General features: G+C 48.1%; 2 protein-coding genes and 1 long non-coding RNA gene across 4 annotated transcripts; 2 read left to right on the top strand and 1 right to left on the bottom strand.

Moving 5' to 3' along the window:
- On the top strand, window positions 1,029-5,350 carry LOC108633282 (phospholipase A2 inhibitor and Ly6/PLAUR domain-containing protein-like). Its single transcript, XM_018063185.1, has 5 exons — window positions 1,029-1,098; window positions 2,852-2,968; window positions 4,358-4,510; window positions 4,897-5,040; window positions 5,232-5,350. Exons 1-5 carry the CDS (start codon window positions 1,029-1,031, stop codon window positions 5,348-5,350), a joined length of 603 nt encoding a protein of 200 aa, XP_017918674.1.
- On the top strand, window positions 7,360-11,657 carry LOC102185494 (phospholipase A2 inhibitor and Ly6/PLAUR domain-containing protein). Of its 2 annotated transcripts, none has more exons than XM_018062529.1 (6): window positions 7,360-7,539; window positions 7,746-7,908; window positions 9,195-9,311; window positions 10,553-10,705; window positions 11,089-11,232; window positions 11,426-11,657. In XM_018062529.1, the coding sequence occupies exons 2-6, from the start codon at window positions 7,839-7,841 to the stop codon at window positions 11,569-11,571; spliced, it is 630 nt and encodes a 209-aa protein (XP_017918018.1). In that variant the 5' UTR covers window positions 7,360-7,539; window positions 7,746-7,838; the 3' UTR covers window positions 11,572-11,657. The 2 variants fall into 2 exon arrangements, with proteins under 2 accessions (XP_017918018.1, XP_017918017.1); XM_018062528.1 differs by having other exon boundaries at window positions 7,361-7,539; window positions 11,423-11,657.
- Window positions 13,998-23,583, bottom strand: LOC106503134. The gene is made up of 4 exons (XR_001919510.1): window positions 22,738-23,583; window positions 21,227-21,912; window positions 20,794-20,910; window positions 13,998-14,151 (listed from the first exon to the last, which is right to left on the bottom strand). It is a non-coding gene; the product is annotated as an uncharacterized LOC106503134 (long non-coding RNA).

The raw sequence follows: 24,679 nt of genomic DNA on the forward strand, positions 1-24,679 counted from the left end.
AGAGGCGCTGAATTCCCTAGCAACGAGCTTTTCCCGCCTGGCTCTGGCCAAACCGCTCTCTAGGCCCTCCTCCCGGTCACTTTCACACCAGGCTTTCCTAGCACCGGGCTTGGCCTGCAGGATTGGTCCCCAGCAGAAATTCACCATCCTCAGCGCCCCAGCTGAAGCCTGGAAAGCAAGAGGCCAGCAAACTTGAGTGGATTTTTTCAGGAAGCCGGGAGCCTATCGCAATAGGATCCCCTCCACCGATGGCTGGCTACTTTCATAACGCCCACCACACAGGCAGACATAAACACACACAAACACACGAAAAAACTCTCTGACCTCTGGAGATCATGCCTGAGGCAGACAGAGTGTGTAAAGGACCTTAATAAAACACAAAAGTATGTGCCTGAACCAGACACACACCCAGCATTGACTGTTTTCAACTATGTCTCACTTCTCCAATGAAATATCTGGGCATCTTTCTCCTACCATGCCCATCCCGGTCTAATGACAAGAATCTCTCTGTTCAGTCTCCGAAAGACCCACGTGCATCCTGGAGTGGAGGCGAAGCTGTAGACAGAAAAGGGAGTATGAGCCAAGCATGCCCCCACAGAACAAGCATGGACTTTCTGGGCGCTCCTATAGGGGTAGGGCCTCAATCACACTGGGCATCTCCTTGGGAAGGGAGAGAAGGGAGGCCATTTCTGAGTCCTAGCAGCTGCTCTGCCTACAGGAAACAAAACGACTTGATTCTGATCTTGGGCTTTAGATCAGAAAAAGAGACACAGTGGGTGAGACCTGACAGAGACAGGGTTCGAAGCGCAGACTCCTGGGGTCCCCATGGAGGAGGGGGCTGGGCACAAGATGCCCATGTTCCCTTTGGATTCTGGTTCTGCCTCTCCCTCTCAGAACCATAGAGACCAGCCCCTAGGTCTTCAAACACAATTTCTTAGCCTAGGGGTAAGGTGGGTCCAGACCCGCCCCTTCTCAATTTCCTATAAGTGCTGGAGACCTGGAACTGCAGGGTCACTCACCAATCCATCATGAAGCCATCTGCAAAACCTGAGACCTTCCTGCTGGCCACGGCGCTGCTCTGCACCCTCCTGGGTCTGGGTAAGTGACGAGGGGTCTGGACTCCTGGGACACTCGATATGAGGACTATTATAGAGCACTGTTTTTTGGCACTGTTAGAGACTACTGGTTTTTCCAGTGGTCATGTATGGATGTGAGAGTTGGACTGTGAAGAAATCTGGGCACTGAAGAATTGATGCTTTTGAACTGTGGTGTTGGAGAAGACTCTGGAGAGTCCCTTGAACTGCAAGGAGATCCAACCAGTCTATTCTAAAGGAGATCAGTCCTGGGTGTTCTTTGGAAGGAATGATGCTAAAGCTGAAACTCCAGTACTTTGGCCACCTGATGCGAAGAGTTGACTCATTGGAAAAGACTCTGATGCTGGGAGGGATTAGGGGCAGGAGGAGAAGGGGACGACCGAGGATGAGATGGCTGGATGGCATCACGGACTCGATGGACATGAGTTTGAGTGAACTCCGGGAGTTGGTGATGGACAGGGAGGCCTGGCATGCTGCAATTCATGGGGTCGCAAAGAATCGGACACGACTGAGCGACTGAACTGAACTGAACTGATAGAGCACTGTGCCAGATCCTCGAGGAAGAAGGGAAAGAGGAGGTGTCCCGGGAATTTAGATTCTTGGAGAAAGGCAGAGGGTAAAGGAGGAGACAAAGCCTGAGTCCGCAAGGGAGGAAGAGCTAAAAAATGTGTGGTTTTGAATCTTTGAAACAGGAGGGGTTTGGATGGGCTCTGCTCCTCTCCTCTCCAGCAGTATCTCAAAATAAGACACCTTTATTCTAGCATATCAGATGAGAGTATGATTAGAAAAAAGAAAAGTGAGGCGAGGGGCAGAAATTTCCTTGCTTCCAGAACTCTAAGCAGTTCAGCTTCCCAGTGTCCTCCTCCCTTAGATGCATTTCAGGCAACTCCATTTTCCGCAGGACCCAGTTGCCTTGTGTCTGTGTCCCCAGTTTCCTCCTCTCTCAGGACTAAGGAGCCAGGCCCTTCTCCTCTTAGTCATTGATCTTTTTTCATCTGGGATGCAGATCTCAGCCTCAGGTACTCCTGCCTGAATTTCCACTGTCTACAAGGCTTAAGCATGGTACCCACAAGGAAGTGGGTTCCGCTTTGAGAACCAGCTGGACCTAAAGGTTGACAAAATTCCATGAAGGACTTCCCCAGTGGTCCAGTGGTTGAGAATCTGCCTGCCAAAATGGGGGACATGAGTTCGATCCCTGGTCCAGGAAGATTCCCCATGCCCTGGGGCAACTAAGACATTTTACCACAACTACGGAGCCCATGCTCTGCAGCAGAAGCCACCACCAATGAGAAGCCAAAGCTCAGCAACTAGACACTAGACCATAATCGCTACAATTAGAGAAAAACCCACAGGAAGCAAGAAGACCCAGCACATCAAAAATAGAAAAAAAAATTAAAAGATGAGAAAAATGTTTTAAGTCCATGGTAATCTTCAGCTGGACCCTGCACTGTCCCCAGGCTTGCTCAGGAGGTCTAGCATCCAAAGTCCCCAGCCTTGTAATTAGGTAAATTTGCTCCCTGGTCGGAACTGCTTCCGCCCCCCAACCCAAAAGCAGCTTTGCTCACAGCACCATGGCATCCCTGCCAAGCTTCAGACAGACCCCTGCTCAGCAACCAATGTCCTGCCCATGAATAGCCAGGGAGACACCTGTCCCTCTTCCTTCACATCCCCCCTCTGCCCCATTCCCCTCTGGACCAGGAAGCTGTGGCCCAAAGACTATACCAGCATTCACTAGACCCCTGCTCTCTATACCACAGGATACTCACTGAGCTGTGAGGTGTGTGTCGGTGACGGTCCCAGTTGCACTGGGAAACTGCAGACTTGTGCCCCGGATGAGGACTCCTGCGTCGCTGTCGTGACTGAGACCAACAGAAGTAAGAGGCCAGGGGCTGGTATCACATGCTGGGGAGGCGGGGGGTGCCTTCACGGTGGCAGATACCACCATGCACTGGGAGGAACCTTTGAGTGATGATGATGTCAGGAGAGAGGGAAAGGTGGTGGACAGAGAATCCCATGGAATGACAGAAACCACTGTTACCAGGGATTTCTGAAGATGAAACGCCAAGAGAGGACAGGGGAGGGGCAGATATAGAGACTTTCTTACTAAAGAAGGAATTAGGAAAGGACACAGGGGAAGAAAGAAATCCAGAGGGGGGTAAATCTAATATCCAAAAGGTGGAGGGGTAGGTGTCAAGAAGAGGCTAGGGTGAGTTGCAAGGAAGGTGATCAATTTGATTCTCTGGGGGCGCAAGTGATCTCCCAGGGATGCAGGCTGCAAGAGACCTTTCCTGACAGGAGAAAGAGGGAGATACAGCGGCTGGTTGAGTTGGGTGAGAGCTCAGTCGTGTCTGACTCTTTGCGACCCCATGGACTGTAGCCCGCCAGGCTCCTCTGTCCATGGGATTTTCCAGGCAAGAATACTGGACTGGCTTACAATTTCCTCCTCCAGGGCATCTTCCCACCCAGGGATGGACCCACGGCTCTTGCATCTCCTGCATTGGCAGGGGGGTTCTTTACCACTGCACCACCTGGGAAGCCCCAGTACTGGCATACGGAGAGAGTATATAAGGACAGATGATCCCTGGACTCAGTCTATGAGGTCCCAGAGAGTCAGACACAACTGAGCACACTTGACCCACACGAGTGTGGGGTGAAGAGTGGAAACCCTAGGGCTGGAAGAGACCACTCTGTGCTGGGGAGGGGGACATCCAGCGAGACCAGGAGAGCACTTCAGGCAAGACCTGAGAGCAGCGAAGGAGGGCAGCAAGAGACCGTTTGCAGGAGGCCTGGGCAGTGACCCTGGGAAACCTCGAAGAGCCCACTTTAGATGCAGAAGGAAATGGGTGTTACAGGGGGCGGGGATGGCAGCCGCATCCCAGCATTTGGTGGCAGGAATTCCAGGGGTCAGGGGAGGGCTGAGAGCTGGAAGAGACCATTTTGCACAGGCACGGGGTTAATCATAGGTGGTCTGGAAAAGACCACTGCAGCTGCAACCTCTGCAGGATGGCAGTGGGGTGACCGTGGGGCTGAAAGGGGCCACTCAGGAGAGACCAGCAGAGTCTGGGGCAGTGTAAAGAGGGGTTCCGTACTTAATAAACCATTCAGACAACACCCCAGGTTAATAAGGGATTCTAACACTGGGGAGCTGGAAGAGACCTCTCTAGAAAGCAGTAGGCTGGGGCAACTCTAAGGTGGGGGAGACACCCCAGGGCAAGGGTCCAGACCAGGGGCCACTGAGCCCCCTGCCCACGGCCATCCTGCAGAGGCCTCCTTGGCGGTGACCAGCTACAAGGGGTGTGCGAAATCCAGCGAGTGTGATTCCGGATTCTTTGGCATCACCATGAACCCTGAGAACTACATGGGCTCCAGGAGGCGCTGCTGCCAGAAGGATGGCTGCAACCAGGACCCCCTGCCCGGTAAGCCCCAGCTGAGCCTGATGGCTGGAGTCCCGCCTTGCCCAACCCTCCCCCCAGAGCCAGCTGTGAGCACCTGTCTCTGACCTGCGCTGTCACGGGGCAAGCGTCTTCCTGGCGCTGAGCCTTGATTTCTTCTTCTGTAAACTGCGGTGTCCAGGGACGTCCCTGGTGGTCCACTGACTAAGCCTCCATGCTCCCTCTGCAGGGGTGGGATCCCTGGTCAGGGAACTCGATTCCACAGGCCGCAACTAAGATCCAACACAGCCAAATGGACATTGTTTTCTGAAAATGCAGTGTCCGTTACCAACAGCTGTCCGCTGAGGGGTTGGGAGGTTGGGAAAGGGACTCGCGTGTCCGATTACCTGACCCTCCACCCTCCCCTTCAGCGTTCGTGAGAAACCACACAGAGAATGGCCTTCGCTGTCCTTCCTGCATCGCTGCCTTTACGGAAACATGCACTGCCAGTGAGGAAGCGCTCTGCGTTGGCGAGGAAACCCGCTGTGTCGCCGTGTCTGGCCTCGTGCAGCCTGGTAAGGGGCACCTGGAATTCGCAAGGAGGGACAGGGGTTCCAGACAGGCCCAGAACTGGAGCCTCATGCTTCCAGATTCTAAGGGAGAGAGTGGCTCCAATGATCTGGGGGAGAAGGTGGCTGGGGCGTATGACCCTGGACTAGGAGGAGGGAGGCTGGCGATCCTGACTGTAATCTAAAATCCCTTGCAGCAGGTGTCAAATTTGCTGCCCGGGGCTGTGGTATGGAGACCGCCTGCCACACCAAGCCTGGGACCCTGGTGCCCTCAGGCGCTCATTTGTTCACCATCAAGAAGACCAGCTGTCTTTGAAGCCCCCAGGCTTCTGGCAAGGCTGAGTGAAGAACTGAGGCCCATGTGGTGTTCCGTGTCCATTCCTTCTCAGCTATGGTTCTAGAAATTGCTACGGTTCCCATGTGTCTATAAATTAAACAAGTTAACAATCCTGAGTCTGTGATGTGCTGTATTTCGGGGAGATGGGATGCAAGAAGCAGGCGTCTGAACCCTTGGGAACCGTCTCTTTGGAAGAAAGAAAGGGAAGATGCTACCTTTTCTTAAGGGATTACTTCCTGCCTGGTCCCCATGCTAAGTGTTTTCCATGCGGTACCTCATTTCATAATCACAAATCAGTGACGCTGAAAGTATTGCCCCCATTTTACAGAGGAACAAACTGAGCCCCAGATTGTGGTGTAACTTGCATTTTGAAGGGGCTTCCCTGGTGGCTCAGATGGGAAAGAATCTGCCTGCCAATGAGGGAGATGGGGGTTCAGTCCCTGGGCTGGGGAAGAGCCCCTGGAGTAGGTCATGACAATGCACTCTATTTTTGCCTGGAGAATCCCATGGACAGAGGAGCCTGGTGGGCTACAGTCCATGGGGTCACAAAGAATCAAACCCAACTGAGTGACTGAGCAAACGCACTATTAAGACAGTGGTGGCTCCAGAGAGAATGTGTTTGGCCAAATATTTACATTTGTAATAGCTGACATTTTCTGAGTAGCCATTTCTGACCAATCAGGTCTCCGCCACAAAGGAATCTGACCTTTTGACTACTTACTGTATTCACACAGGCATCCAGACTATATGCCAGAAACTCAAGATGCCTATCAGACCCTTACCCTCCAGTAACTCATGACAGCTTCTTTAAAGTCAGACATTCTTTGTATCAAATATTACATGTATCACAGTCAATTATAATTCTCTCCACACAATTTTAACAACCTGCTGACCGCAGTACTCATAAGCCCCTGACTCCGTCTGCCAACACTATTAAATTTTACGGGAATCTGTGTCTCCCAAATTCTAATTCCTAAGAACCCCAATAAACTTATTTTCTTGGCAGCCCAGATAAAGGATTATTTTTCAACACCTTTGAGATTCCAAAAGTCTCCCAGAGCCCCTTCACGACTTCCTTCACTTCTTCCAGCCTCCTCCACGCCAGTCTCTCACAAAGTCCTGGCTACTGCCGGACACCACATAGCAGAGGCCGATCTCGGGCATGTTACCCTCGTGTGGCCTTCGCCTGACCAAGCGCAGGCAGGGCTGAGTTTAGGCTGCTCACAGCGGCTGCGCCCTGGGAGGCCTTCACTGCTCAAGCGCACGAGGCTCCGGCCTTTCGAACCGCTGCGCCCAAGGGGCCACGTCCCCACTGCACACGCCTAGTGCGTCTCGCCGGAGAGCTGCGAGAGGCGCTGAGTTCCCTAGCAACGATCTTTTCCCGCCTCCCTCTCTCCAAACAGCTCTCTACCCCTTCCTCCTGATAACTTTCACACCAGGGTATCCTAGCAACCCATGCGGCCTTCAAGATTGGTCCGCGGAAGAAATTCACCAACCTCAGCCCCCCGACTGAAGCCTGGGAAGCAAGAGGACAGAAAACTTGAGTGGATTTTTGCAAGGAGCCGGGGCCTACCGCAACAGGAGCCCCTCCACCTATGGCTGGATACCCTCCCTACAGCCACCCCCACCACCCCCCAACACACACACGTAAAATTACACCCCCCAAAATACACACACAGACACACGAAAATATATACATAAACACGTGAAAAATACACACACAGACACAAAATCTCTGATCTCTCAAGATCATGTGCCTGAGGTAAAGGATCTCAATAAAATACAAAGTATGTTTCCAAACCAGACACACACCCAACCTGGAGTGCTTCCAACCGTGCCTCAGCTTTCCAATGCGGTTTCTGGGCATCTGGTACCGTGCCCATCCTGGCCCAATGACAAGCACCTCTCTGTTCAGTTTCCGAGAGACCCAGAAATGCATCTTGGGGTGGGGTTGGAGTTGGAGACAGACCAAACACAGAAAAGCGGGTATTAAGCCGAGCATGCCCTGCCAGAACAAGCCTGGACTTGCTGGGCGCTCCCTGGTAGGGCCTCAACCACACTGGGCACCTCCTTGGGAAGAGAGACAAGGGAGCGGGAATCTGAGTCCTAGCACTGTTCTATCCTGCAGGAAACAAAATGACCTACCTGATTCTGACCTTGGGCTTCAGGTAAGAAAAAAAAAGGGGGGCGGGGACATGGGGGGGGTGAAGGGGGTGAGACCAGATGGAGAGAGGGTTGGAAGCCCAGACTCCTGGGGTCCCCATGGAGAAGGGGGCTGAGCACAAGATGCCCACGTTCCTTTTGGATTCTTGTTCCACCTCCCCCACTCAGAGCTACAGAGACCTACCCTCAGATCTTACATCATCTTTCATAGCCAAGGGGCAAGGTAGATCCAGACCCGCCCCTTCTCACCTGCCTATAAGATGAGCTCGGGACCTGGGACTGCATCTTCACTCATCCAACCATCATGAAGCCTTCCACAAAACCTGAGCCTTTCCTGCTAGCTTCCATGCTGCTCTGCACCCTCCTGGGTCTGGGTAAGTGACTAGGGGTCTGGACTCCTGGAGTCCTGAAATGAAGACTATGGGAGAACATTTAGCCAGGTCCTTGAGGGTCAGGGGGAAAGAGGAGGTGTCCTGGGAGTTCAGATTCATGGAAAAGGCAGAGGGTAAAAGAGAGAAAGCCTGGGTTCCCAAGGGAAGAAGAGTTCAAAAACATGTGGGTTTAAATCTCTGAAAAAAGGAAGGGTTTGGATGGGTTCTGCTCCCCTTCCCTCCGACAGTGTCTCAGAATAAAACACCTGAATTCTAGGAATTCAGATGAGAGTATGATTAGAAAAAAGAAAAGTGAGGTGAGGGGGAGAGATTTCCTTTCTCCCAGAACTCTAAGGAGTTCAGGTCCCTGGTGTCTTCTTTCCTTAGATGCAATTCAGGCAACTCCACTTTCCCCAGGACCCAGTTCCCCTGTGTCTGGGCCCCACTTGCCTCCTCTCTCAGGACCAAGGAGCCAGGCCCTTATTCTCCTAGTGCTCAATCTTCCTTCTTGACCTGGGTTGCAGATCCCAGCCTCAGGTACCCCTGCCTGAGCAACTGTGCTGTCTACCAGACTTAAATGTACCCGCAAGGCAGAGGGTCCCGCTTCCGAGAATCAGCTGGACCTGAAGGTTCACAGAAGCCCATGAAGGACTTCCCCAGTGGTCTAGCGGTTGAGAATCTGCCTGCCACCGCAGGGGACATGGGTTCGATCCCTGGTCCAGGAATATCCCACATGCCTTGGGCAAACGAAGCCCTTGCGCCACAGCTGCTGAGCCCATGCTCTAGAGCCTGTGCTCTGCAACGGGAGGAGCCACCCCAAACGAGAAGCCCAGGCGCCTCAACGAGAGAGTCGCCCCCACTCACTACAACTGGAGAACACCCACAGGAGGCAGGGACAATCCAGCATGGCCTGAAATAGAAAAAAGAAAACCAAAGGATAAATTAAAAAAAAAAAAAAGGCATGGAAACCTTCAGCAGGACTCCTTACTATCCTCCAGCTTTCTCAGAGGGCCCTAGTGTCCAAATTCCCCAACCCTGTAATTAGGTAAACTTGCTCCTTGATGGAGTTGCTGTCTACCCCTGGAAGCAGCCTTGCTGGCGGCACCCATAGCATATTTGATGGAGCTTCAGACAGTTCCCTGTTCAGTGGGCAATGTCCCTCTTATGAATAACCAGGGAGACACCTTTCCCTCTTCCTTCAGACCCCCGTCCCCATCCCCTCCTGGACTGAGAAGTCGTGGCCCAGAGACCACACCACTTGGACTAAAGCCTCTCTCTCTATACCTCAGGGTACCCACTAAGTTGTGAGATGTGTATCAGGAATGGAGCCATATGCATTGGAGAAATGAAGGATTGCGCCCTGGACGAGGACACCTGCGTCGTCATCATGACTGAGACTAACAATAGTAAGAGGGTAGAGAATAGCGTCAGATCCTGGGGAGGTGGGGGTGCTTTCAGGGTAGCAGATACTACCACGCACTGGGAGGAACCTTTGAGTGAAGAAGGGGCAGGAAAGAGGGAAAGGAGGAAAGACAATCCAGTGGAATGACAGAAATCACTGTTGCCAAGGATTTCTGAAAATGAGACTCCAAAGACGTGATGGGGGAGGGGCAGATATAGAGAATTTCTTAGGCAAGAAGGGATTAGGAAAGGACACAGGGAAAGAGTGAAATCCACGGTGGGGGGCAGGAATCTAATATGCAAAAGGTGTAGGGGTGGACGTAGAGAAGACTGGGGTGAGTTGCAAAGAATGTGATTAGGGTGACTCTGTAATCAGGTATAGCCCACCAGGCTCCTCTGTCCGTGGGATTTTCCAGGCAGGAATACTGGAGTGGCTTGCCATTTCCTCCTCCAGGGGATCTTTCCAACCCAGGGACTGAACCAGTATTTTGTGTCTCTTACATTGGCAGTGGGGGTTTTTACCACTGCACCACCTGGGAAGCCCCAGTATTAGAACAGAGAGAGAGATAAGGACAGATAATCCAAGGACTCAGTCCACGAGTTTGCAAAGAGACAGACAGGACTGAGCACCCACTCACCCAAGCACTTGGGGTACAGAGCAGAAACCCTAGGGCTGGAGGAGACCAACCTTGGTGGGAGGGGGAAGGCCAGGGAGACTGGAAGAGGCCGCTTCAGGCAAGACCTGAGAATAGCCAAGGAGGGCAGCAAGAGACCATAGGTAGGAAGTCTGGGGAGTGACCCGGGAAATCTTAGACGAAGAAGGAGACGGGTGTTACAGGGCGGTGGCTGAGGGCTGCATCCTAGGATTTGGTGCAGGGAATTCCAGGGGGCAGGGCAGGGCTGAAGGCTGGAAGAGACCGTTTCACACAGGTCTGGGGATAGTTGTAGGTGGCCTGGAAAAGACCTCTCCAGGTGTGACCCTTACAGAATGGCGGCGAGGTGGCTGTGGAGCTGAAGGGACCCTCAGGAGAGACCAACACAGCCGGGGGCAGAGGGAGGAAGGGTTGGGTACAATACTCAACCCTCCAGGCCTTGCCCCAGACAGATAAGGGTGTATGACTTTGGGGAGATGGAAGAGGCCTCTCTAGACAGCAGTGGGCTGGGGAAGCTGTAAGGTGATGGAAATACCCCGGGACCAGAGTCCAGACCAGGGCTCCTGAGTCCTCTGTCCACCCTCATGATGCAGAGGGCTCCGTGGACGTGACCAGCTACAAGGGGTGCTCGAAATCCAGCAAGTGTGACCCGGCGTTCCTCTCCATCACCGTGGCTCCAGAGAACTACATGGGGTCCGACACGCGCTGCTGCCAGAGCAATGGCTGCAACAAGGACCCCCTGCCCGGTAAGCCCCAGCTGAGCCCCACGGCTGGAGTCCTGCCCTGCCCACCCCTCCTCCGCCAGAGCCAGCTGTGAGCACCTGTCACTGACCTGCGCTGTCACGGGGCAAGCGTCTTCCTGGCGCTGAGCCTTGGGTTCTTCTCCTGTAAACTGCAGTGTCCAGGGAAGTCCCTGGTGGTCCAGTGACTAAGCCTCCATGCTCCCTATGCAGAGCTGTGATCCCTGGTCAGGGAACTAGATTCCACAGGGCGCAACTAAGATCCAGTCAAATAAATATTATATTCTAAAAATGCAGTGTAGGTTAGCGACCGGTGTCCCTGTGCTGGTTGTAAGGTTGGGAAAGGGACTAATGTCCCTGCGCACCTTACCCTCCACCCTCCTCCCCAGCGTTCAGGAGAAATCTGACGAAGAATGGTGTTCAGTGTCCTTCCTGCTCCACCTTCCTCAAGGAAACATGCACCCCGACTGACGAAACGCTCTGTTTTGGTGAAGAAACCCGCTGTGTCACCGTGACTGGCCTCATGCACCCTGGTGAGGGGCACCTGGATTTCGGGAGGAGGGCACAGGGTTCCTAGAGGGCCCCAGAACTGGAGCCTCATTATTCCAGATTCTTAGGGAGAAAGTGGCTGCAGAGAAATGGAGGAAGGTGGCTGGGGCATGACCCCTGGATTGGGAGCGGGAGGCATTGGAGATCCTGATTCTAGTCTGAAATCCCCTCCAGCAGGTGTCAGATTTGCTTTCCAGGGATGTGCTACAGAGAACGCCTGCCACATCAAGCCTGGGACCCTGGTGCCCTCGGGCTCTCATTTATTGACCATCAAGAAGATCAGCTGTCTTCCAAGCCCCCAGGCTTCTGGCAAAGCTGAGTGAAGAACTGAGGCCCATGTGGTGTTTGGCCTCCATTCCTTCTCAGCTCTAGCTTCCCACGTGTCTATAAATTAAACGAATCAACAGAACAAGCCTGAGTCTTTGTGATGTGATGCATTTCAGGGAGATGGGATGCAAAAAGCAAGGGTCTCAACCCTGTTGAACCCCCTCTTTCGGAATGAGGAGAGGGAAGATGCTACCTTTTGTTATGGGATTACTTCCTGCTGGGTCCCCGTGCTAAGTGTTTTCCACGGGAGGGCTCATTTCGTAATCACAACTCTGTGAAGTTCAAATGGTACCCATTTTACAGAGGAACAAACTGAGGCACAGATTGTGGTGTCACTTGCCTTTAGTCAAACAGTTGGGAGGGTCAGACTGGAGTCCATGCACAGCTCTCCTTATTAACCTCTTTTCGGTTACCAACATCAGTTTCCATGTTTGTAAACTGTGGATATTAACAGCTATAGCCTCAAAGGGCTGTCTTAAGAGTCAAATGAAGGAAAATGAAAAAAAGGACTTAGTTCAGTGCCTAGCACCTTTAAGGGGGCTTCCCCGGTGGCTCAGATGGGAAAGAATCTGCCTGCCAATTCAGAAGATGTGGGTTCAATCCGTGGGTCGGGAAGATCCCCTGGAGGAGGGCATGGCATCCCACTTCAGTATTCTTGCCTCGAGAATTCCATGGACAGAGGAGCCTGGTGGGCTATAGTCCATGAGATCAGAGTCGGACACAACTGAGTGACTGAGTACACACACTATCAACTTTAAAACTTTGTTGGTTCTGGAGACAGTGTGTCTGAGCAAATAGTTACCATCCTAACAGCGGCCACTTACTGAGTAGCCATTAGTTAGAAGGCACTAGACTTTGGCATCTATCAGGATAGATTGGATTATGCTACAGTAACAAGTCTCCAATCTCAATAGCTTAAAACAACAAAGTTGTATTAGTCAGTTGATGCTGTAGTAATGTGTAACAAACCATGCCCAAATCGAGACATGACAAGAAGCATTCTTTTTCCTAATCGGTAGCCATTCCTAAGGGCACCTCTGTTTCTGGCTGTGCGCTGGTGGGTTTGGCTGCAGCTTGGGAGAGGGACTCTAGTTCTCCTCCACTCCACGGGGTTACAGTCTTCTGAGATCTGTGGCTCCCTGGCGAATGTCTGTCTGACGGCAGATGACATGCGCACACAAACCACGTGCACCAAAGGTCCCTGCGTTGGTGCTAACATTCCATGGAGTAAGGAAATCATACAGTTAAAGCCAACCTCACTGGAGCAAGGAACTATAGTACCCCTCAGTGGCCCTAGCAAACCCCAGGGGGAGGGGCACAAGAAGAGCAGTCTGGCCCCCTATGCACCCCCCCAACCCCTGCCAGACAGGCTTCATTACCAACATGACCTCTGAGGGTCATGAAATGAAAATGACAGATTTAATCTTCACCGCTACTCCTTGTGATAGGCACTATTCCATTTTCAGAAGAATCTGAGGTTCAAGAAGGAATATCACATTGGTGATCGTGCAGCTAAAAGGTGGCAGATCTTCAGATTTTAATCATTGAGTCACATTGAGAGGGAGAAAGAGACTGCATTCCTGAGAGAGGGGACACGGCTGTATCAGTATCAATACTTGGCTACATAACAAGCCCCTCCAAACCGCAGTTGCTTAGAATAATTGCCTATATAAACATCCTTATATATATTTATTTGGCTGCATTGGGTGTTAGTTGTGGCACACAATATCTTTAATAAGTCATGCAGGATCCCTTTTGCGGCACATGGACACTCTAGTTGCAGCTCCCAGGCTTAGATGCTCGGCAGCATCTGGGATCTTTGATACCCACCAGGGATTGAACTTCAATCCTCTGCATTGAAGAGGATTGTCCTGGCTGGCTGGGCCACATGTTATCTATCACCGTGCAGGTTAGCCTGGACTTCCCCATGTGGTCATGGTGGCAGGGGTCCCCAGGGCAGCAAGAGAGATCATCCCAGTCCATGAGCACTTGTCAAGCCTCTGCTTGCATCACGTTTGCTGTGAGTCCAGTAGTCAAGCAGATCCAAAGACCAGGTCCTAAGTCAGGATGAGAAGGGTCTACCCAGGGCCATGGCTGCAGACATGCTGAACAGACTGGGGGCATTAATGGGCCACTCTAGTTCTAGAGCTAAGAAGTTTACTATCACAGCCCCCAAGGTTAAACAATTATTAGGCCACCCCACCTCCTCCAGGGTGGCAAAACTCTTAAAGTCACTGGACTGCAGCCCAAGGAATTCTATCCTGCACACACCCCCACCATCCCTCCTCTCCAGGGACCCAGGAGGCCTCACCCTTGCACCCCTCCTCCATCAGACACAGGGGTCTAGGCTTCCAGCTGACAGTCAGAATCCCAAGCATCTTCCCCCTCCTCTTAAATCCGCAATGAACACACACACACAATGGAATTTCTACTTTTTATTCACTCCTCCAAAAGCACACAGGTCAACATGAGTCTCCCGGCTTCATGGTTCCTCATCTCAATGGACACAAGTCTATCATAGTCCAGACAAGTAGGAAATTCATCTAAGTTGATGAGGCTCTGTTCCTCCTCTGCTTCTGGCAAGAACAACATTAGGATTTATCAGACATTTTCTACAATTTCTGCCTTCAAGGGCCTTCCAGCCTGCAGGTGCCACGTAGACTCACCCTGAAGGCAGCCAGTTGTCCCTCCACAAGGGAGTCGTCAGTCTTTTCTGTTTGGATGTTCCCAGAGACCGATGCCTCACTAGCAACTTGCTGCCTCCAGAACTTAAAATTCAACCTATCTAAGAGTCATGATTTAAAAGGCAACCACTCCAAAAGATAGTCGTGACACCCAAGGGTAACTACTTAAACACAATCAGCACACTCCATGAGGGCCAGTGACACAAGGAAACAAAACTGGGTCTTGCTTTCTCAGAGTCGATCTCAGGCAGGAGTCCCCTTGGTGGGAGGACAGAGGGAATTTGGAACAGAGAAGCATAGTGTAGAGATGTCTGACAGGGCCAAGTTAGAGATGGTGTCAGAGAGGAGGGCACCCTGAGCAAAGGCACGGGGGTGAGACTAATGCTTGCATTCCCTGTGTTCCGAGCTTCCAGGAAGGGCTGCAAGTCTATTACTGTGGACCAGAGAGAACAAATGTGCCTACAAGGAATGCTCACAATAACCCTGCAGGTAGATGCCATTTGCTGACTCACTTGCAAAAAGCCACCCCTATGGTCAAAGGGCTGTCTGGCCCTAGGGCAAGGCACACGGGATTCCCCGTGATACTAGGGCTGGGTTATCCAATACTGTCACTATTCAGCACCTGTGGCTGCTGCAACTGGGAAACTGAAGTTTACCTGTGAATTACTTCTGATTGATTTAAAAATTGCTCTTCATCATCCTGACTAGTAAACTATTCAACATCACTGGGACGACCTGGGTATAGGAATCAACTTCTCCAAATGTGAGAGAAGTTTCATGAAATCTAAACAGAGGCCAAGTATTTCAATGAAAATTTATCATCTGAATTGAGATGTGCTAGGATAAACATGCACCAGATTTCAAAGACTTAGCATAAAAAAGAATGTGAGATATCTCATTAGTGCTTTCCTATACTGATTACATGTTAAAATAACAGTATTTTGAATACATTGACATGAGACATATTAGAATTGGTGTCACCTATTTCCTTTTCCTTTTTAAAGTGAGTACTGCTGCTAAGTCACTTCATTCATGTCCGACTCTCTGTGACCCCATAGACGGCAGCCCACCAGCCTCCCCCGTCCCTGGGATTCTCCAGGCAAGAACACTGGAGTGGGTTGCCATTCCCTTCTCCAACGCATGAAAGTGAAAAGTGAAAGGGAAGTTGCTCAGTCATGTCTGACCCTTAGCATGGACTGCAGCCTACCAGGCTCCTCCATCCATGGGATTTTCCAGGCAAAAGTACTGGAGTGGGGTGCCATTAACTATCTGTGTGGCCTATGGGCTCCTCAGAAGGTTCAGTGGTAAAGAACTCACCTGCCAAAGCAGGAGAGGCAGGTTCAATCACTGGGTTGGGAAGATCCCCTGGAGAAGGAGATTGCAACCCACTCCAGTATTCTTGCCTGGAGAATTCCACAGTCAGAGAAGCCTGGCAGGCTACAGTCTATGGGGTTGCAAAGAGTCAGATACAACTGAGCTACTAACACATACATACATATTTATATGAAATGTCCAGGATAGACAAATTCATAGAAACGAAAGTACATCAGTGGTACATATACATACTAGTATAAACTAGACAATCAAAAGGACCTACTGTATAGCACAGAGAACTACAGTTAATATTTTATAATAACCTATTAAGGAAGAGAATCTGAAAATATATATACATGTACATGTACATATAACTAAATCACTATATTGTACACCTGAAACTAATAAGACATTGTAAATCAACTTTACTTCAATATTTCAAAAAATTGGAAAAGATGAGTTTAAACTAAAATAATAATACAGTTTTTATCTTGAGGATTTAAAAATTAAAAAAGTTAGTATCATGTTGATTTACAGATGACATGATCCTCTACATAGAAAACCCTAAAGATTCCACCAGAAAATTACTAGAGCTAATTAGGAATATAGTAAAGTTGCAGGATATAAAATTAACACACAGAAATCCCTTGCATTCCTATACACTAACAATGAGAAAACAGAAAGAGAAATTAAGGAAACAATTCCATTCACTGTTGCAATGAAAAGAATAAAATATTTAGGAATAAATCTACCTAAAGAAACAAAAGACCTATATATATAAAACTATAAAACAATGATGAAAGAAATCAAAGATGACACAAATAGATGGAAAAATATACCATGTCCATAGATTGGAAGAATCAATATAGTGAAAATGAGTATACTACCCAACGCAATCTATAGGTTCAATTCAACCCCTATCAAGCTACCAATGGTAATTTTCAGAGAACTAGAACAAATAATTTCACAATTTGTGTGGAAATACAAAAAACCTTGAATAGCTAAAGCAATCTTGAGAAAGAAGAATGGAACTGCAGGAATCAACCAGCCTGACTTCAGACTATACTACAAAGCTACAGTCATCAAGACAGTATGGTACTGGCACAAAGACACAAATATAGATCAATGGAACAAAATAGAAAGCCCAGAGATAAATCCACGCACCTATGGACACCTTATCTTTGACAAAGGAGGCAAGAATATACAATGGAGAAAAGACAATCTCTTTAACAAGTGGTCCTGAGAAAACTGGTCAACCACTTGTAAAAGAATGAAACTAGAACACTTCCAACACCATACACAAAAATAAACTCAAAATGGATTAAAGATCTAAATGTAAGACCAGAAACTATAAAGCTTCTAAAGGAAAATATAGGCAAAACACTCTCTGACATAAATCACAGCAGGATCTTCTATGACCCACCTCCCAGAGTAATGAAAATAAAAGCAAAAATAAACAAATGGGACCTAATTAAACTTAAAAGCTTTTGCACAATGAAGGAAACTATAAGTAAGGTGAAAAGACAGCCCTCAGAATGGAAGAAAATAATAGCAAACAAAGCAACTGACAAAGAATTAATCTCAAAAATACAGAAGCAGCTCCTGCAGCTCAATTCCAGAAAAATAAATGACCCAATCAAAAAATGGGCCAAAGAACTAAACAGACATTTCTCCAAAGAAGACATACAGATGGCTAACAAGCACATGAAAAGATGCTCAACATCACTCATTATCAGAGAAATGAAAATCCAAACCACAATGAGGTACCATCTCATGCCGGTCAGAATAGCTGCTATCCAAAAATCTACAAACAATAAGTGCTGGAGAGGGTGTGGAGAAAAGGGAATCCTCTTACACTGTTGTTGGAATGCAAACTAGTACAGTACAGCCACTATGGAGAACAGTGTGGAGAGTCCTTAAAAAACGAAATAGAACTGCCATATGACCCAGCAATCCCACTGCTGGGCAAACAGACCAAGGAAACCAGAACTGAAAGAGACACATGTACCCCAAATGTTCATCGCAGCACTGTTTATAATAGCCAGCACATGGAAGCAACCTAGACGTCCATCAACAGATGAATGGATAAGGAAGCTGTGGTACATATACACAATGGAATATTACTCAGCTATTAAAAAGAATGTATTTGAATCAGTTCTAATGTGGTGGATGAAACTAAACTGGAGCCTATTATACAGAGTGAAGTAAGTCAGAAAGAAAAACACCAATACAGTATATTAACACATATATATGGAATTTAGAAAGATGGTAACAATGACCCTATATGCAAGACAGCAAAAGAGACACAGATGTAAAGAACAGACTTTTGGACTCTGGGAGGAGGCGAGGGTGGGATGATTTGAGAGAATAGCACTGAAACATGTATATTAACTTATGTGAAATAGATTGAAAGTCCAGGTTCAATGCATGAGACAGGGTGCTCAGGGCTGGTGCACTGGGATGATCCTGAGGGATGGGATGGGGAGGGAGGTGGGAGGGGGCTTTAGGATGGGGAACACATGTACACACATGACTGATTCATGTCAGTGTATGGCAAAAACAACTATAATATTGTAAAGTAATTAGCCTCCAATTAAATTAATTAATTTTTAAAAATCGTGTTGATTTAAAAGTACATCAGCAGCATTTAATGCAGATTAAGTTCATTTGAGTAATAAATAAACAAATAAACAATTGAATTCCCTATTTAAAAAAAAAAAAAAACCAACAGTTGCCAGGGGACAATGTGGGGATAGTGGAATAGGGAGTGAACGCTTAATGGTTCTGGGGTTTTTGGGGGTGATGAAAGTGTTCTGGATTAGACACTGCAATGAATGCTGAAGACTGTGAGTATACTAAACCCCCTGAATTATATACTTTCAATGGTAAAAATTATTCACTGTATATTACGTGAATTTTATCTCATGAAGAAAGAAGAGAGTGTTCGGTGTTGGGTAAGTATCAGCGGTTAGGAAAAAGGCTTAAGCACAAACTGACTCATCTGGGGCCCAGGTCTGTGTGCACCTGTCTCAGGAAGACAGGATTCATGACAGTGGAATAAATGGGACATGAAAGATTTGCAAAGTCCCTGAGACATCTTGTTAAAACAACTGTTTCAAGATAAATATCACTTGATATTGTTTCTATGCGGAATCTAAAAAAAACAAAAAAGGTTACAATGAACTTATCTAGAAGACAGAAACAGACACACAGACTTAGAGAACAAATTTATGGTTACCAGGGCGAATGTAGTGGAGGCGGAGTGGCAGATTAGGAGTTTAGGAACAGACAACCAACAGGAACCTACTCTACAACACAGGGAACTCTACTCAGTACTCTGTAAGAACCTGAGTGGGAAAAGAATCTGAAAAAGGACACACATATATGTATAACGGAATCACTTTGCTGTACACTTGAAATTAACACAACACTGTTAATCAACTCTATCTCAATATAAAATAAAAATAAAAGGGACTCCCCTAGTGGTCCAGTGGTTAAGACTCAGAGCTTCCACTGCGGAGGAACAGGTTCAGTTCTTGGTTGGGGAACTAAGATCCCCATGCCACCCAGTGCAGCCAACATTTTTCAAAGTTAAATTAAAAATTTTAAAGAAAGGTTCCGCATCCATGAAAAGCTATGTCATTCCTCATCTGAAAGAGTAAGGTAGAATTTGACACCATGATAAGAGACCTCTAAGATACAGCTTCTTGGAAAAAAGCAAGAGAGAGGAATATGTACATACTATGTACTTTAAAAAGGGGGGGGGGTGAATACATATGCTTGTATATGAACAGAGTGGCCTGGGGAACCACATGAGAAGCTGCTCACAATGACTGTCACAGGAAGGAAGACCTAAGTAGCAGGGATGGGGAGGTGGGGCTGGAGGGGACTGAAGCAGGTGGCCTGTGATGAGGACTTCCTTTTCAGTGTACACTCTCCCTTTGGGGCCTTTTGAGTCAGGCACCATATGCAAATAACACCCATTTGAAAAGCAAAGTTAATAAAAGCACAGCGGTTACCTCCAACAGTGGAATACCATGCAGAAATGAGAATGAACCCTCCCATCGCTTCTCGGCCTTTTGGCTAAGATCAAGTGAGAGTGAACCCTCTGGAGGCACACCAGCAAGAAGGATGAAACTGACAGAATGAAACTAACACACAAAGCTGGCAAAGATCAGACCTGCTGGAGGCAGAAGTACTATGTACTGAAATGATCATATACCATGTGACTTCATTTATATACAGTTCAAAGCCAGGCAATCAAAGCTGTTAAAAATCGGCATCATGGTTACCCTTGTGGGGGGCAGTGGCAGGAAGGAGCCCAAGGAGACGTGGGTGGGGGAGGCATGTTCTGTTCCTTGATCTGGTGCAGAGGACATGGGCTGTGTGTGTGTTGGTTCACTGGCCTGTGCCTGCTGTACACACGTGTCACGTGAGAAGTAGATAACAAATATAAAACACCACAGTGGCAAAATGGGTGATGAGAAAACACTGAAATACAGAAATGAAATATCTTCACTTTGCTACTGAACATTTCTTCTAAGAATGTACCTCCAGCAGGAGACTGGAGTCACGCCTCTGGCACAGGGGTGGTTAGCCACGAGGCCGGAACTGCCAGCCTGGGAGCAGGTGATGGGTGGGCCACAGAGCCTCTCTTGGCCACTGCACATAAAAAAGGCAGGTGGGGGCTGTTACGAGCTGAACCCCAGATGGTAATAGACAGATGTTGCCAGATATCATTTGAGGGGGGCAAAAAAAAGAGTAGTAGGAAAACCTCTACATATCCATCTACATGTCCAGGTGTCCCAAAGCTTCTGTTCATCACTTGCTTGAAAAGAGCCAAAATTAGCACTCGATGAGTTTGGAGTCACCCTGCGTACTGGCAGCTGCCAAATGCCATCGGCTTGTCGGAAGGGTCTCAAACCCGAAATAAACTGACAACCGAGGCTGCAGTGCTGCCTCTCCACGCACGTCCCCGCTGTGGTTTATTCTCAGCCGGGAACCCTACAGAGGATTACGCCAGAACCTAACTCCGAGCCTGTGCTCCTCTGCTCCGAAGCCTGCCACGGCTCCCACCTCATGCAGAGTAAAAGCTTAAATCCTTACAGTGGCTTTCAGGACCCTCTACCCCAATGCTGTCAGCTCCTGCCCCTCCCGTCAACCCCGCTCACCCACACTGGCCTCCATGCCATCCCTCCAGCCCAGCAGGCACCCACCCACCAGGCAAGACGCCAGCCCGCCAGGCACCAGCCTGCCTTGGAGTCTGTTTCCGTCCCAGACATTGGCAAAGCTCGCTCTCCTTGAATGTCAGCTTCTCAGAAGGCATCCTATGACTCCCTATTTAGGTTAAAAAAAAACAAAAACAAAAACCTCTTGGGATTTTCCTGATGGTCCAGGGGCTGAGACTCCACACTCCCAACACAGGGGACCCAAGTTCCATCCCTGGTCAGGGAACTAGATCCCACATCCCACAACTAAAGGATACTGCACGCCACTGCTAAGACCCAACTCAGCCAAATAAATCAATAATTTTTTTTTTTTAAGTCAAGAAACCCCTCTCCACTGTCTCCTCTCCCATTGGAGGCATTCCTCATTCTTCCTAGCTATGTACTTTCCTTCCCAGCACTCGTCATCTGACATACATTTGACTTACTGATTTGTCGGTCTTTCCTTGCCAATATCAAATCCCCACAGGTTTGACATATGTTTGTCTTGTGATGTCTGCTGCACCTACATTATAAAAGGGGATAATAGTAGATAAAGGGCATGGGGTTTTTTCTGAGGATTCAATGAATTAACCCATATGAGGTGCTTAGAATGGCGAAAGGCAGGGTTTTTTGTTTCGGTGGCAAGCTCCCCAACGGGTATAGAAGCCGGGCCCTCGGACTGTGCAAACCTAACCACTGCACCACCAGGGAATTCCCAGGCATTTGTAGTGCTGAATAAACTGTTAGCTCTCATTATTCTTACTGTACTATGCTAGGGAACTATGAGATATTTAAATGCCTAAAATCTTTCAGAAAATCTTGTGGGTTTGTGTATTTTCCCTGGGAGGAGAATTCTCAGCTTCCTTCTAATTCTCAAAAGGTTCTATGAACCAAAAGTTTTTCAGAACCACTGGGTAAGACAAACAATAATATATTTAACACAATTCCGTAAGCCTTGCCCCCAGCATCCCTCCCCTAAATTGCCTACATTCAGAAGGGAGGAATGTGGCCAAAATCAAGAGATTCAGGACTTCCCTGGAGGTCCAGTGGTTAAGATCCATGCTTCCAAAACAGAGGTCAAGGTTCAATCCCTGGTCGAGGAATTAAGGTCCCAACATGTCATGTGGCAGAGCTGAAAAAAATTTTTTTTAATTTATTTTAAAGAGACAGACTTCCCTGGTGGTCCAGTTGCTAAGACTCCATGCTCCCAATACAGGGGGCCTGAATTTCCATCCCTGGCGAGGGAACTAGATCCCAATGCCACTACCAAGATCCAATGCAGCCAGATATAAATAAATATAAATAAGAAAGAAAGCCAACACATGAAGTCAAAGAAGCAAGAAAAAGGTGGCTAGAGTACCCATACTGGGTTCAGGTCTCAGCACTGCCATGTATGAGGGGTGATAACAGCCCCAACACCATCCGACTCCCTGGAGAGCCGGATCACACAGGGTAACACCCAGGCACCCCTGGGAACACACTAGCTCTCTTCTCCCACCAGTTCCTTATGCCTGATGGGAACAGCCTGTTGAGAATTCTGTAACCATCCTGGATCAAACTCCCCTTTCCCCTTTGCTTCCTCCAACTTCACCAAGCATGTACCACAGCACTCAGCATTCCAGACCATGGTACCTTAGACTGGCCACTTCACTTCGGCCTTTCCTAGGCCTCAGTTTCGCCATCTTTAAAATGAGGTTGATTGGCTTAGATGATATGAGACACCTTCCAGTCCTAAGCCCAGGGCCTTTAGAAGGCAGAATGCAAGGCAATGATGTTCTCTGTTCCAAATGAGGATACTAAGGCCCTGAAAGGAGCAGCAACCTAACTGGGCCACACACGGATTCATTCCTGGCCTAGTCCCTGGATCACCTTTCTCCTCTGCTAAGGGTACAGGGACCACACTGCTGACTGTTCAGGTGAGGAAGCTGAGACCCAAAGGCAATGTGCCTCAACTCACTGCCAGTTGAATGCAGAAGAGAGTCTGGACTCTGGACCTTCAGACTCCTATTATGGAGACAATGGGAGGGAGACTTCACTGGGGATCCACTGATTAAGACTTCAATCATCCACTGCAGGGTGTACGGATTCCATCCCTGGTCAGAGAACTAAGATCCTGTATGCCACACAGCAGCAAGGCCAAAAAAAGAAAAAGAAAAAGAAAAAACAGATAGGGGGCTGGAAGAATCACATGGAGTCCTACAGAGATGGTCTTCTCACCCACCCTGGCTGCCTGCCATTTACAGTGTCTGCCTTGAGAAGGTTTTGTTTTTTGCACAGTATATCTGGAGAAAAGAGTGGAAAAGGGAAAGTGAGGGTTCAGAGCTGAGAGCTAGGTCCCCAGCTCTCTGATTATTCCGAGAGTTCTCTCAAGCCTTCTATCCCTCAGATTTAAGTTTCCCTATTAATCTCCCCACACTCTGGGGTTTGGGGACAGAATGGATACATTTATATGTATGGTTGAGTCCCTTCGCTATTCACCTGAAACGATCACATTGTTAATTGGCAATAGCCCAATACAAAATGTTTTTGGTGTGAAAAATAATAATAATAATAAATCCCCCCAGACTCTGCCTGGAGTCCCTTACAAAATCTTCCCCTGGAAATTGACCTCTGATCCTTCCCAGGAAGTGATCCATCCCTCCTTTTCTCTCGGAAAATTCCTCTATTACACATCTCTCCAGAATTTCCTTATGGCCTCCCAGAAATTCTAACGACCCTCCTTAGAATTCCAAAAAGTCTCCTTTGTGAAAGTAAAATCAAAATGAAGTCAATATTGCTAAAAATGTTCTCTAAGATGGAGCCACTGAGGAATTCCAACCATCAGCCAGAATGGAATCTAACATTTTGACGACTTATCGCATTCACACAAGTATCCAGAATATGCTAGAAACTCAAGATACTTACTGAACACTTACCCTACAGTAACTCACGATGGCTTCTTCTTTAAAGCCAAATATTTCTTTACATGTATCAGAGTCAATTATAATTCTTTCCAGGTCCATGAATCAAGGTAAATTGGAAGTGGTCAAACAGGAGATGGCAAGAGTGAACGTCAACATTTTAAAAATCAATGAAGCAGGGCAAAGGCTAACAGAGTTTTCCAAGAGAACGCTTTGGTCATAGCAAACACCCTCTTCTAAAAACACAAGAGAAGACTCTACACATGGACATCACCAAATGGTCAATACTGAAAACAGACTGATTATATTCTTTGCAGCCAAAGATGGAGAAGCTGAATACCGTCAGCAAAAACAAGACCTGGAGATGACTGTGGCTCAGATCACCAGCTCCTTATTGTAAAATTTAGGGTCAAATTGAAGAAAGGCCATTCAGGTCTGACCTAAATCAAATCCCTTACTTTTATACAGTGGAAGTGATAAACAGATTCAAGGGAGTAGATCTGATAGACAGAGTGCCTGAAGAACTATGGATGGAGGTTCATGACATTGTACAGGAGGCAATGATCAAAATCATCCTCAAGAAAAAGAATGCAAAACAGCAAAATGGTTATCTGAGGAGGCCTTACAAATAGCTGAGAAAAAAAGTGAAAGGCAAAGGAGAAAAGGAAAGATATATCGATCTGAACACAGAGTTCCAAAGAATAGCAAGGAGAGATAAGAAAGCCTTCCTCAGTGATCAATGCAAAGAAATAAAGAAAAACAACCGAATGGGAAAGACTAGAGATCTCGTCAAGAAAATTAGAGATACCAAGGGAACATTTCATGCACAGATGGGCACAACAAAGGACAGAAATGGTATGGACCTAACAGAAGCAGAAGATATTAAGAAGAAGTGGCAACAATACACAGAACTATACAAAAAAGCTCTTGAGACTTCCCTGGTAGTCCAGTGGCTAAGACTCTGCGGTACCAATGCAGGGAGCCTGGGTTCGATCCCTG

Source organism: Capra hircus, chromosome 18 (assembly GCF_001704415.2).
Source record: "Capra hircus breed San Clemente chromosome 18, ASM170441v1, whole genome shotgun sequence".
Taxonomy (NCBI): domain Eukaryota; kingdom Metazoa; phylum Chordata; class Mammalia; order Artiodactyla; family Bovidae; genus Capra; species Capra hircus.

Excerpts from the sequence above, each read along its gene's own strand:
- LOC108633282 (XM_018063185.1), top strand. The coding sequence starts at position 1,029 with ATGAAGCCATCTGCAAAACCTGAGACCTTCCTGCTGGCCACGGCGCTG. Across the intron at positions 1,099-2,851 it reads CTGCACCCTCCTGGGTCTGG|GATACTCACTGAGCTGTGAG; the intron begins GTAAGTGACGAG and ends TCTATACCACAG. Across the intron at positions 2,969-4,357 it reads CGTGACTGAGACCAACAGAA|AGGCCTCCTTGGCGGTGACC; the intron begins GTAAGAGGCCAG and ends GCCATCCTGCAG.
- LOC102185494 (XM_018062528.1), top strand. The coding sequence starts at position 7,839 with ATGAAGCCTTCCACAAAACCTGAGCCTTTCCTGCTAGCTTCCATGCTG. Across the intron at positions 7,909-9,194 it reads CTGCACCCTCCTGGGTCTGG|GGTACCCACTAAGTTGTGAG; the intron begins GTAAGTGACTAG and ends TCTATACCTCAG. Across the intron at positions 9,312-10,552 it reads CATGACTGAGACTAACAATA|AGGGCTCCGTGGACGTGACC; the intron begins GTAAGAGGGTAG and ends CTCATGATGCAG.